Source organism: Trichosurus vulpecula, chromosome 2, assembly GCF_011100635.1.
Source record: "Trichosurus vulpecula isolate mTriVul1 chromosome 2, mTriVul1.pri, whole genome shotgun sequence".
NCBI classification, from domain to species: domain Eukaryota; kingdom Metazoa; phylum Chordata; class Mammalia; order Diprotodontia; family Phalangeridae; genus Trichosurus; species Trichosurus vulpecula.
Window position 1 is genome coordinate 388,668,828 of NC_050574.1, and position 13,109 is coordinate 388,681,936.

Below are 13,109 nucleotides of genomic sequence, written 5' to 3' on the forward strand. Positions count from 1 at the left end.
CATTGACTCTTCACTCTCTCATCTCTCCAACCCTCTCTCCCCCCAATCCAGGTCCCACTGTTTGTACCTTTACAACATCCCTTGACTATACCCCTCTCTCCTCTGACGCTGCCACCAGACTGGTGCAGACCCTTATCACTTCATGCCTGGACTATCAGAATATTCTGCTGGTTGGTCTTCCTGCCTCAAGGCTCTCTCCATTCCAGTGCATCCCCCACTCAGTTATCAGAGATCTTTCTAAATTACAAGTCTGACCATGTTACCCCGCCCCCCCCCCCCAATCAATAAACTTCAAGGGCTCCCTACTGCCTCTTAGATCAAGTATAAAATCTGTTTGGTTTTTAAATCCTCCTACCTGGCTCCTCCTTACCTTTCCAGCCTCCTTCTTCCTCACACCTCCTACCCATGAACTCTAAGATCCAATGACACTGACTTCCTTGCTTTCCCTGGCGCTTCTACTTTCTGTCCCTCCTAGTTCTCACCTCCTAACTTCTCTAGCTTCCTTCAAGTCTCAGCTAAAAATCTTACCTTTTGCCCTCGGCCCTTCCTGATCCCCATAATGGCTAGTGCCTTCCTACTGCTGATCATCTCCATTTTCTCTGGAATACATCTTGTTTGTTCTTTGTTATTTACAGGTTGTTTTCCCCATTAGAGCAGGGACTTTTTTTTCTAAACCTTTGTATCCTCAGTATAATGTCTGAGAAATAGTAGGCGCTTAATAAATGCTTATTGACTGACTGAATGATCACTAACTACATGACTTCAAGATGGATTCAAATGGTATGATTTTATTTAATTTTCTATCTAGGTCCTTTGGTGATTACCTTTGAAATACATGGTAATTCAGTCAGATTATAAAGGTGTCCATGATGACAGCTGTTACAAAAATTTCACTTTCACCTGACCCTTACATGTGACTTTCCCAAAGTAAGGACAGTGGCATGATGATTTCTTATGAGCTGAGAATTCATATATGCTTCTTATGTTTAAAAATGATACCAGGTTTTGAAAAAAGCATCATTTATTTCAAAGTACAATGCAAAGTTGTATTTTAAGAAATACACATTTCAATCTTGTATCTCAAGACTTGGTTATGTGCATTTCAGTTCAACTTTAAAATGAATTCAGGTTTACAAATGTTCCATACCTCAAGTACAAACAGCACAGAAAATGTCTATGGTCTCAACAGAATGTTTTTACATTCATCCACTTTTGCTCGACATTGTCTTACATTTCTGTAATCTGCTTTTAAATGAAGACAGCCTTACTTTAAAAAAATACTCTGTATTTTCAGCACAAAGTGCGTATATATTTCTTTAAATTAGATTTTGGCGCATAATACTGGGAAAAATTATTTAAGAACCAAACCTGTTAATTTAATAAAACTGTCACATGCCAGGACTTCTGAATAACTCAAATTATTTCTTTAGATGTAATGTCCAATTTTTGTTTGTACAGCAAATAAAAGGACTGATGACAAAAATTTTGATAATAACGAAGTTGCTCAGATTTACAGGTCTCATTAGAGGTGGTGGCTAAACCCAGACTTTTTCTTAAGCACAACAGCAAATCTCACACTATCATAATTGCAAGAAAGATTTGAAAGGAACAAAGTGATAAAAAGCCTGACTTGTTCATAACTGTTTTGCAAGGGTATGGACTGGGAAGGGAAGGCAGGATGGATGAGAGGAGGAGAGGGTGGGAAGCAGTGAGAATAATAGCCTAAAGATGTCTCAAAAATTGGCATATCATGATCTGGATGAGTACCTTTTTTTTTTTTTACCCAATTTTAATTCTCATGAGGAAAGTGTGAATTAGACCAAGGATCTGAGCTTCTTCTTCCAATTGTTGGACTCCATATACGCCATGGATTATAGGTCTGTCCCATATCATCAGCTGGGTTGGGGAGAGTAGTGGTAGGAGGAGTGGGGGAGTTTTCATTACCCATCAGATCAATGCTTGACAGTGTATTAGCTGGCGTGGTGAAAGGAAGGGAACTGTTGAGATTGCTTGACCAAATGGAATTGCTAAACGGGGTGGAGGTGGACCACAGGCTACTGGAGTTGCCGAGGATTGACTAAAAAAAAAAAAAAGTTCACACAGATGATCATTCAAACTTCATTAAAATGTCTATGTGGCTAATGTTAATCACAATATAATAAGAATGCCATAGGTTTTTTTCTGCTTATCTGAATTTAAAACACGTATCAGAGGTGTTAGAGCTACATTCTAGTGAGATAGATCTCATAATCTAAAGACAGTTCATGGTACCTTCAAAATTCAAATTCTAATTTAAAACCAAATATTAGAAACTAGGCCACTTAAATGTTTACCTTTTTTCTTTAATGCCTCAATGCAGGTTTTTCTACCAATAAAAATGAATTTTGTTGAGAAACTATCTTCTTACAGGATCACATAACAGACGATTAAAAAAATGCATATGTGAAATGCAAAAATGTTTCTGCATTCCAGGGTTTTGTTAAAAGAAAAAAAGAACCAGAATAAATTAAATTCTGGAGAATTTAATTTACTAGAGAATTTAAATTACTAGAGAAGACTACTTTACTTAGAAAACTTGCAGCCAGGTCTCAACCTGGCCTATTATTCAATACAACAATAATTTGATAAGTAGCCATGTAAAAAGATAGCCTTCCCCCTTTCAGTAATTAGAGAAATTTTGAAAGAAGTTGATAATCGCTCCAATTTATCAAGAGGAGAATATTATATATTCAAAATGAAAGGACTCACCAACAACAAAAACTGTGAGAGAATCTGGGGGGTTTAATTACGTGTTCTACCTAGAGCTTCTTGCCCCTCCCCAATGTCCCATCCAATGGTGTAACATGCAAAGACCCTGCCATAGATGTGTGTATGGGGTTTTTTTGGTGGTGGATGTGGGGTAACAAATACATTTTAGTAGTGTGCCAGCAGCAAGGGATATTACAGAAAGTTGGGAAGCAGAAGTGCTTACCTCCAGCTTCAGTTGAAACATTGCTATTTGATGTGCAGAAAACTGTTTGAAATTATGCTCGACTTCAACAATGGTAACATTAGTGTGTGATGACAAAGACCAATAATTCTAAAGAACACAGGTACTTACCGAAGTCGTATGAGTTGGGGAACCTGAACTAGTGGGCCAAGAAGGGGCAGAGTCGGTGGTTGAAGTGTCCCAAAGGTAGGAGGGGACGTGGCTAAATTCACTCCAATTTCTTTGGGTATCCTGACTGAAGGAAGACCGAGACAGCCCAAGCTTGCTGAAAACCTCTGAAATGAAACAAGAATGGCAAATCCTTTCTTCATTATGCAAGTGCTACTTAGACTGATGGAGAACTTAAAAGATAATAACGTTCCTTTTATAAATATCTGTGGAGCTCCTACTGTACGCTAGGCACATAACTTAGTCCTGTCACATAATTTTAAGAAGTCCTATTTTATTGTGCATACCTGCAGTTTTAAAATAGAGTATCTAAGTGTCAATAAGTTGTATCCAAGTGTAATTTCTAAGCATTATTAGGTAATGCTATTTACCTTTCTTAAAGTTAGGAAGGGATTAGGCATACCAGCTATTGTGACCCCAGAAGTCATTATTTTAGAGAAATACTGTTTCATTGTTTTCTACTATGGTGCTGTAGTATATGGATAAAAACCATTTTCTAAAACTAAACTTTGAGGTGAATGGGATAGGTGTGTGGGAGAAATCTTTCCGTATGAAGGTTTCTGCCATTGTCCTTTTAATTCTTCCATAAGAGGCATAATATTGTGATTAATGATAAGGCACTGAGAAGTTCCTGACTCTAAGGGTTAGTATAAGGATTAAGGAAACTCCAAAAGTAAAAATAAAAAAAGCCCACTACCCCTAAACAAGGGGTTCTAAATCTAAGTATAGATTTTGGGGGGGGTCTATGAGCTTAGATGGCACAAAAAATAATATCTTTACTGTCACCTCTAACTGAAATGCAGCATTTCCTTCAATTATCTAAAAACATTCTGAAAAAATGGTCCATGACACACAAAAACCCAAACCTTCATTTTAATTTACTTCAATCCAGAGGAATAATGCTAATTTTCTTCTCTCAAGACAGAACTCTATTTCTTATACTTCTATGAATTCTGGACTATACTCATAACAATATTATTTTCAGTTCTCTATTAAAATGGCAAATGTGTTTTCCTTTGCATTTAAAGCCTTTCTTCATGCAGATTCTGAGCCATCGACCTTCATTCCTTCCTTCTTGGCTTATACTGAAAGAAATGAGCTACTTTCTACGTCCCATGGCTGATTAGTTACTAGTTTAGTGTCAAACACTCACCGCCAGTTAGATTAAAAGAATTCCCAAAGGCTGAGAATGAATTGAGAGGTGTAAAGTCAGGACTGCTTGGGTTGCTGATGGGACTCCACAAACCAGAGCTAAATAATACAGGAAGAAAATGCAACAAAAATGTATAAATATTAGTGAAAACAAATTCATTACAAAAAATATAATAAACTGGCTTGGGCAATCAAATATTAAGCCAAAAAACCAAATAATTGAAAAGTGGTATACCACAATGGTTTATTTGTGGATTTCTAGAAGTGCTGGGCTGTTTATATAGTATAGCTGATAGCAAGAAGACCTGGCAAAAAAAAATGAATACTTTTCTATACTTAAGATTTAAAGAAATTTCTTAATTTCTGATCACATACTGTAAAATATTTTGGGGAAAATTTACCAACCAATGAATATCTACTGAGTACCTAATAAGTGCATAGTATTATATTGTACAAAACTTTTCACTTTTGTTTAAAAAAAAAAAAGGTGCAATCCATTAGAGTGAAATTCTACCATTTATAATGATTAGACATACTGTAAGACATACAAACATTTACTTCCTTTCAATATATTTTCTTCTCTAATCTCTCGTAATTGGATCTCAGCTTTGTAATTGAGCCTAACAAAGCGGAACAATAAGCATGCACTTAAAATGGCAGCAAATATCACTTCAATGCTGTATCAATCACACATGAAGTTTCAGTCACGGCAGCCTCCTCTTGCATCAAACATGAGCCGAGCTTTTCTCATTCCCCGTGTCAGAAAATCCCCTGAGGGAACAGCTAAGTAGCTTCCTCAACTCTGCTTCTAAACAACTGACTGACGCTGGGAAACTGGATAGGAGATTTAGGATATAACTGCTAAGTAGGGTTGAGGAACGCAATGGACTATTTTATTTTAGAAAAAAGCAAGCACAACAGCTTGATACCATTTCTGACAAACAATCTTACTTGTAATTCATGAACAAATGTGCTGAGGCATATCTATGTGTGAAATATAAACTTGATTTGAAGTAAACTTTAATAGTTAGAAATGGGAAATGAATGATACCTGTCTGAGCCATCACTGTCAACGGGTGTATGTGAAATGCTGATACTGCCAGAAATATCTGCTTTATTTGAAGACACTTTTGTTAGTCCACTCCCACCTGCAACAATGAAAACCAATTAAATCAAATTCCAGTCTAATAAGACTAAAGACAATTAAGCAATACACTGTCATTATTATTATTTCAAAAGTATGACCAATTACCTGGGCTCTTGTCATAACCTGCTGCAACAGCTGCAAATGTAGGATTACCATTCCTGCCTGGAAGTGAAGCTGTCTTTGACAATTTGTGTTTGTTACCATTAGGCTGCTTCATTTCTGATTCACTTAAATGAAAGAAAAATAAGAAAAATGAATTATTTTTAGCATTAGAAGGAGTCTACATTTATTTTAGAAATATATGAATACCTTAAGATTATAGTTTTAGAGCTTCAGACCCTTGAAATAATCACATTCTCTTATTTTAAAATGATGACACTTTAGTGACTTGACCACCTTCATACAAGCTGGACGCAGCAGAGTCAACCCTGGAATCCAAGTCCTCTACTGTTACTTGATTACTATGTGGGTGACCTCAGTCTGGTCACATGATCTTTGAGGCCCTTTTTGCCTCTAAATCCCACAATTCCTGTGAGTCCTTTACAACAGTGGTGTTAAACACAGAATTGGGAGCCACAGGATTCCTGGGGGAACTGCATAGTGACTTGGTTTTTAAAATGTAATATTGTCTAAGTTTTATTGTATTTTTATTTATTTTGTTAAATATTTCCCAATTATGTTTAATCTGGGTTGGGCTGCCTGGGGGAGGGTTGCAGGGCTTGGGTTCGATACTTCTCATTTACACAACTCTGTCATACTGCGCCTGGTTGTCAATTATAATCCCACTTCTACAGTTAGTGATGGAGAGAGGCTAACTGACGTCACTTGTGTAAGTCCCTCTGTGGTATTCTGGTCCTCTGCAATCTAACATCATAAAACACTTTCAGGATTCTAAAAAACTAGAATTTATGGGTTCAGGTAAGAAATAAGGGATTCCCGGGTGGAGGTAAAAAGTCATCAGGGAACTGACTTCGTTAAGGAATTACAAGAGATTCTAAAAATGTGAAAAAAAGAAGAAAATGTACAAGAGTACTCTCTTTATCTTATGGCTATTAAAGACTATAGAAAAAGAGATGATTTGGGGGCAATTTTTTCAACAGGTTCCTTGTAAACAAATGACTGTTTCACAAATAAAACCACCCAATAGATAATTTAAAATCAAGAACTAAACTGATATAACAATAATGCATCATTACACAATGCCTCAAACTGGGAAAAACTTAATTATCTTTGATCAGCCTCCAGCTATTTGTTTAAGAGTCAATTGCAATTAAGTGACTTGTCCAGGCTGACACAGCTAGTAAGTGTCAAGTGTCTGAGATTGGATTTGAACTCAGGTCCTCCTGACTCCAGGGCCAGTGCTCTATCCACTGTACCACCTAGCTGTCCCCACCGCCCCCCAGCCTGTAGCTACTGAAAATTCCCTATTTTGTTGAAGATGTCAAATATTAAATATGTAACAGAACTAGGCTAAACATTTGGCTTCCTTAAAAGTAATATTATTTTAATACACCTATAAATGAGTATGTCTAAAAAATCTTTTTTAACAGGAAGTAGAGATCTCCACTTACTTGCTGGTATTGCTGTTGACAATACTGCTGTAAGATCCTCGGGGCACATAGGAGAAAGATGTAGGGGGTGGAGATGGAGAGGCATGTGTTGGTGAGGTCTGTCGTTGCTTCAAGAAAATGTCTGCGTTGAGGGTTTGCAGAGACAATTTATAAAGACTATCAGTAGCTGAGAAATTAAAAAGAGGTCTCATTAATTTAATACTTTCATTCTTATTACACCAGTCTTACCTTGAGGTAAAACTTTGGGAGCACCGTTTATAGAGGCCTGAAGCTCAACTTATGGAAATAAAGGACTGAAAGCTAATATGTACCTCTGCAATAAGGTTGCAGAAATGATAAATTCCATATTTGACTTTAATCTGAACTCAAGGATGATCAACAGTAGTGAATTTTGCTGGATTCTCATGACTCTCCTACCACTTTGCTTCCTTCACCTCTTTCTATATCTGACAGGAGGAGGTGAGGAATCCTCTAGTTCCTAGGCAACAGAAGCAACAGCATGGAGGGCGGGGGACTAGGAAGACTCACCATGACTCCAACATGGGCTGCATGGGGCAAAAAGCCACTTTTATTTGGTTATACCTTTGATATTTTCTGTTACTGGTAGTTTTACAAGTAGACACTGTTAAGATCCAACCCTTGATTATTCTAAGGATGTTCTTAGAAGGCCCTGTTATCAAAGTTGCTCATATTCATGCACCTCTCACACAGAGGTCTCAGTTGTACAAGGAGAAAATGGTCCTAATGCTTTTGGCCCTTGAATAGCTATTTCTAAAAAGTGATTGAATTATTTTACATCAGATAGAAATACTTTTATCAAAATATAGTTATTCAGAGTCCATCAAATGCAGGGGATAATATATCTCCTCTTAGGCTGATGTTTAAATTGTGCAGTGCACCATTACAGTACTTTCCAATGAAAATTCTATCAATTTTCCTTTCTACAGCTTCCTACTTGTTTCTACTGTAACTCTGATTTAATTATTATTCCTCGGACATGATGCTACTGACATTTCCTAAACCTGCAATTTTACCTATATTGTATTTTATGTAAATATCTCCAACAGAGTTCATCAATCTTTGTTGACTGACAGCTTGAATAAGAAATTCCTTCTGGGACTAACAGAAGGTCCAACATCCATGCAGAGGAGAAGAAAGAAAAAAGGAGAAAAATGAGGGGAAGAAGAGAGTAGGTGCAGAGAAAAAGAATGAGAGGGACCAATAAGAAGGTCAGGAGCAGCGCAGTGTTACTAATGGCCTCAAATGCCCTTTGTTAACACTAAGGCTAGAGCCATTGTTTGTCTTAAATTTCCATTACTTATTAGCTTAAATGATAGCTTCACACCCCACCTCCTTCGTTTGATTAAAATAGTAATATTAATGGGGAAAAGTGCATTTCACCTCCCATAAAGCCAACTATTGGCAAAGCTTCAAGTACTACGCCAATATTAACAAATCTGGCCATCGAACCACTCATGCATGGTTTTTATAGAGGGATGCTTTACCATCCAAGAAACAGTATTCCTCTCTGATGGAAAGCAGAAGCTGCCTAATGCACTGCCAATATATAGCTTGTACATAGTTGTTTGCATGTTGTCTCTCTCATTGGATTGTAACACGCTCCAGGGCAGGGACTGTCTTGTTTTTCTTTGTATACACTGTGCTTAGCATAAAGCCTAGCTATATAGTAGGTGCTTACCATTTATTAACTGACCTTAGTTCAACTTCCTCAGTTATACTCATAGTAAGAGAGATGGAAGCGTGCTATGATGGAACCATCATATTATACAGTCTGTCTTAATGCTTATCAGCAACCTGATTGATGGACAAAGATCTTATACTTAGATGACCAAGAGTTAAATTAATGTCTGTAGACTATCTACTAACTGTTGGATTCTTAGCATCTACTATCCTTTTTTGGTGACAGTCTGCCACTGTAACTGAAGAAAGGGTCTGCACAATACTTAAGGCCATTTTGAATTTTATTTTGTCTCATGGGTGGATCTCCATGGCTGAAAAGCTACTTCCAAAGTGATCACCCTACTAGTGACTGTTAGCCTCTCTGAACTTAGCTGGGCTGGTCCTTGGACAATCTGTGGCCAGAACTGTCCTTGCAGCCTTTCTCTTTCAGCAGACCTTGGGGGCATTTCCATTCCATGGGGATGGCCTCAGAGAACCTCGTGTCACTCTCATGCCTGAATGAGGCATGGCAGGAGGACCATGAGGTTTCCACACTTCAATATATTTTATTGCTCCTTTGGTACTACACCTCTCTTTCCTTCTCTATGACCTCCTCTCTAATAAAAAGCAGACAAAATATGGGATCAAGACAGAATGGCCAAAACAAAACAAAAATGCCCATTGCAAGGTCCTGTGCCTCTATTCTAGGCCTAGAATAACATCGACATCAATATCTTTGACTTTATTGTCTTTCATTTTAGATCCTAATTTCATGTCCTCTACAAGTTTACGATGTAACTTCTGTACAGCATGGTCCTACACTGCATAAGGAGGTGGTTCTTATTCTAAATCATAATAGGCTTATGTTGACAACTAAGGTAAAAGAAATTAATAGAGAAAGTAATAAAATCCAAAATTCAGTTAAAATATTGATACAAAGAATTACATTTTAAATGTACTATTTAAAGGATATCAATATTAAATCCTTTTAGAAAGCAAAGGAGACTTGAAAGGTGAATAATCACCCCCTAACTTGTTTTGTAAATGCAGCATTTTGCATGACAGGTTTTCTTAAAGCGATGCACACTAGTTTTTATAAAAACTGTACAGATATAATATTAATTTTTCTTCATCATTAAATAGACTACTTTGGTCTCTAACTCAGTGTACTTACAGCTGCCGGTTTTATTAATTGGCACAGAATCCCACTCTGGTGGGGGAGAGTCTTTTTCCCCTTCTGAGCTGCTGGTGTTGCCTAGTTCTTGACCACCAGGGAGAAATTTTGCTAGGGCAGGTGGCCTGTTGTCCACTAACTTATTATTTGTACCTGCACAAAATCAAATAGTAACATGGCCATTAATGCAAGAGAATCCTTCTCTCCTAGCCCTATTTTAAAATATACCTCTTAAAATATTTATATACCTAGGAATCAAGAAACCACCTCAATCAATATGGTTTCTAAGCAGTAGTTTTATTTTTACCATCAAAACACAAAAGAGATGTTGTAATAAGATAAAATGAACAATACCTCTTGTTTTCTGTGGATTTCGTGATTTAGATCCACTTGTCAATGTATGCTGCTGAAGAGTACTCTTGGTTGGGAGGTTTTTGCGTTGTTTATTTTCCATTGGTGGGGTATATGGTAGCTCCAATGAACTGAAATGCAATCATGGGTGTGAGATTCAGATTTATCCCTTCTTTGTTTTTAATGCCTGGACAGGAGTGTCATTTGACATTTAAAGGATTTAAAAAAAATTTTTAAGGGATGCTTTTGATAACGTGTAAATATGTAAGGATTATGCTGAACCCTTTAGAGTCACTGAAAATGTACATTTTAAAGCTGTCTCTGTTAACTCTGTAGCTATTTACAGGCAGACCTCAATTTAGGAATGAGTTGTGTTTGTTTGTAAGTCAACCATCTGGAATTCAAAAGTACAGTCTTATAGAAATAGTGTTATAAATGATGATTAAGATTCCCAGAATAGTGTAAAAAAAACCTCTTGTTAATGTAATTCAACTGGTCTGACTTGTGGAAACACGAGGTCAAATGGTACAAGAAATAAAAGGAGAAATGACTTCCTTCCTTTTCCTGGGATCAGTGTTGGAACTAGGAAAAATTTCTGAAAGAGAAGTTTGCCTTTGGTGCTCTCCCACGTATCTCTGCAGCATCCACCCAAGTGCGTACCAACTCCAAAGGTGCTGGAAATACCTTTCCTACAAAACTCCTCTTCCCTCCAGATAGACAATCTCATCTGGATAATAATAATTAATAATAATTTATACAGCGCTTTAAGGCTCACAAAGTGCTTTACTATCATGTCTCTTGATCTTCACAATAACATTGGAGGCAGACGCTCCTATTATTGCCATTTTATCGATGAGGAGCTGAGGCAGAGCAAGATTAAGTGACTTGCCCAGGGTCACAGAGCTACTAGGTGTCTTGAAGCTGGATTTGCACTTCAGTCTTTCATCCTTCAGGTAGGTGCTCAATCTCCTGTGCCACCTATCTGCCTGTCAGGTTAGGATAAAAGCTTCAGGATTGAATCATTTCAGAATAATGTGTAATTGATGGATTGTCCTATAAGCTCCCCATAAGTATTTCTATTTTTATAAAGTAGGTGTTTTAAACTGGTAGAATTTCAGGAGAACAAAGTGAAATAAAACAGTTTATGATACCTGAGAGTCCAATACTGAGATTAAATCCCCTGAAGTGATTCCCAGTTTTCTTAGTTTCTTCTTTACTTACACTTCTCAGCCCCCAGATTCTCTAACAGCCCTCCCAGTCACCACCATCTTTAATAAACTGCTCTGATGAGAGTTGCCCTAAAGTCTCTGGCAGTGTTGCGGTGTGTGCAGTGGTAAGGAAGACAGACTTTTGCGTGGGGTTTGTAAGTTACAGATGGATTGCATGTGTACCACATTACTTTTCTAGCATTGTAGTGGTTGTTTGGATTTAAAGGTTGACGATTTATGTGTTGACTCTGTACTTTTCCAAAGTACTGAAAGAGCTCTACTATGAAATCTTTTGGTGTCTTAAAATTACTGATCAATAAGGCCATGTGATCCTATTATGCAAAGGGGTTCATGTTGGAGAGGTAAAATAAAACCGTGCAGGTACCATGTTTTACTTAATTTTACAAAAGTAATGTCATTTAGTATTTTCCTGTTCTGTTCTTCTCTCTGAAATATTAGCCCATCATGCCCTCTAGTGACACATTTGGATCAAGGTGTGCACAGGAGAATGGTAAAACAAATACAGCGAAGCTTTGTTGTTAGGTATTTTTTGGAGTCTGTGCAATGGGACTGTGATTATTATTTTAAATGAAAGTATTATTAACTTCCTTGAATAGGGTCTAATACTGTTAAATTTTGTGCCAGGTTCCAAGCCACAATGGATGGCAGAGCCTGCAGTGTGACTTCAGTGTTCATTACACACTTCACCTTAGAAAACCACTCAATATTCAGTCCAATTATTGTTGTTGTTTTTGTTGGACCTGTCACTTCATCTAGGTGATGCATTTCCAGTGAGGAACATCCCTCTCCACTACAATTTGAGACCTACTCTGCAACTCAGAGTCTTAAAAAGTTTCTTGGGAATACTGAGAAATTAGTGACTAACAGATGCAATTTTTAATGAACAAAAAAGAAATGTCCTATTTTTGGAACTGGAAGGGAGCTCTCTGAAAGAGAGCATGTAGGTCGATTGCCTCATGTTTATGGATGGAGAAACTAAGGTGACAGAGGTTCTCTGACCTGATTGTGGCAATGCTGAGATTCGAAATCAGGATGTCTAACTTCATATCAAGAGCTCTTTCCCCAGTATATACCATGCACCCTCTTAGCATGTAAAGTCCATATCATTTATGTCTCTCTACAGAAGTTCTCTAAATGAGAAGTTGCAACCACAAGGCCAAAAGACAAGACTCACACACACACCGCCACCTTCTGCTGTGATCAGACTTCCCTGACCTTGCAGAGGGCTCTGCGATGCCCTGAAGCTTGGAGCAGCATTATTCTACATGTGTTGATTTTCTTGCGCGTGTTACCTGAGGGGTTTTACGTCTGCTGGGGTCTCTTTTTTCACATTTGCTGAGAGCTTTTTGCTTTTCTGTTTCACTTGAGACATTTCACTTCCCTGTTTGTCAGGCGCAGGTTGTTTTCCTTTTTGTCGTTCTGGATCCTGTAAAATTGTTTACACATCTGTTTAGTTGGACTAGACATAAGATCATCAAATGAACCTGCACCCTTATTATAAGCACAATGACTACTGTCATTATCTTTTTACAATGGGCCATCTTAGCCTGGCCAAGCTTCTCAAAGAGAAAATGTTTCTTTTTTGGTTGGAATTGGGTAAGTGACAAAGAACACAAATGTCACTTATGCAGATATCCTGGGGAAAAGG

The 13,109-nt window shown here is 37.6% G+C and overlaps 1 protein-coding gene across 4 annotated transcripts in view; it reads right to left on the reverse strand.

The window, feature by feature from the left end:
- Window positions 1-1,003: 1,003 nt before the first annotated feature.
- TMEM131 (transmembrane protein 131) overlaps window positions 1,004-13,109 on the reverse strand; it is a 274,512-nt gene continuing 262,406 nt past the window's right edge. For 2 of the 4 annotated variants that reach the window (XM_036743186.1, XM_036743185.1), the window contains 9 exons: window positions 12,754-12,887; window positions 10,236-10,363; window positions 9,882-10,034; window positions 7,028-7,193; window positions 5,562-5,683; window positions 5,361-5,457; window positions 4,311-4,408; window positions 3,101-3,264; window positions 1,004-2,077 (listed from right to left, as the gene is read on the reverse strand). In XM_036743186.1, the coding sequence (XP_036599081.1) occupies window positions 1,790-2,077; window positions 3,101-3,264; window positions 4,311-4,408; window positions 5,361-5,457; window positions 5,562-5,683; window positions 7,028-7,193; window positions 9,882-10,034; window positions 10,236-10,363; window positions 12,754-12,887 (1,350 nt within the window). In that variant the 3' untranslated portion in view covers window positions 1,004-1,789. The remainder of the gene's footprint in view (window positions 2,078-3,100; window positions 3,265-4,310; window positions 4,409-5,360; window positions 5,458-5,561; window positions 5,684-7,027; window positions 7,194-9,881; window positions 10,035-10,235; window positions 10,364-12,753; window positions 12,888-13,109) is intronic. The other 2 variants (XM_036743187.1, XM_036743188.1) reach the window with 2 other exon arrangements.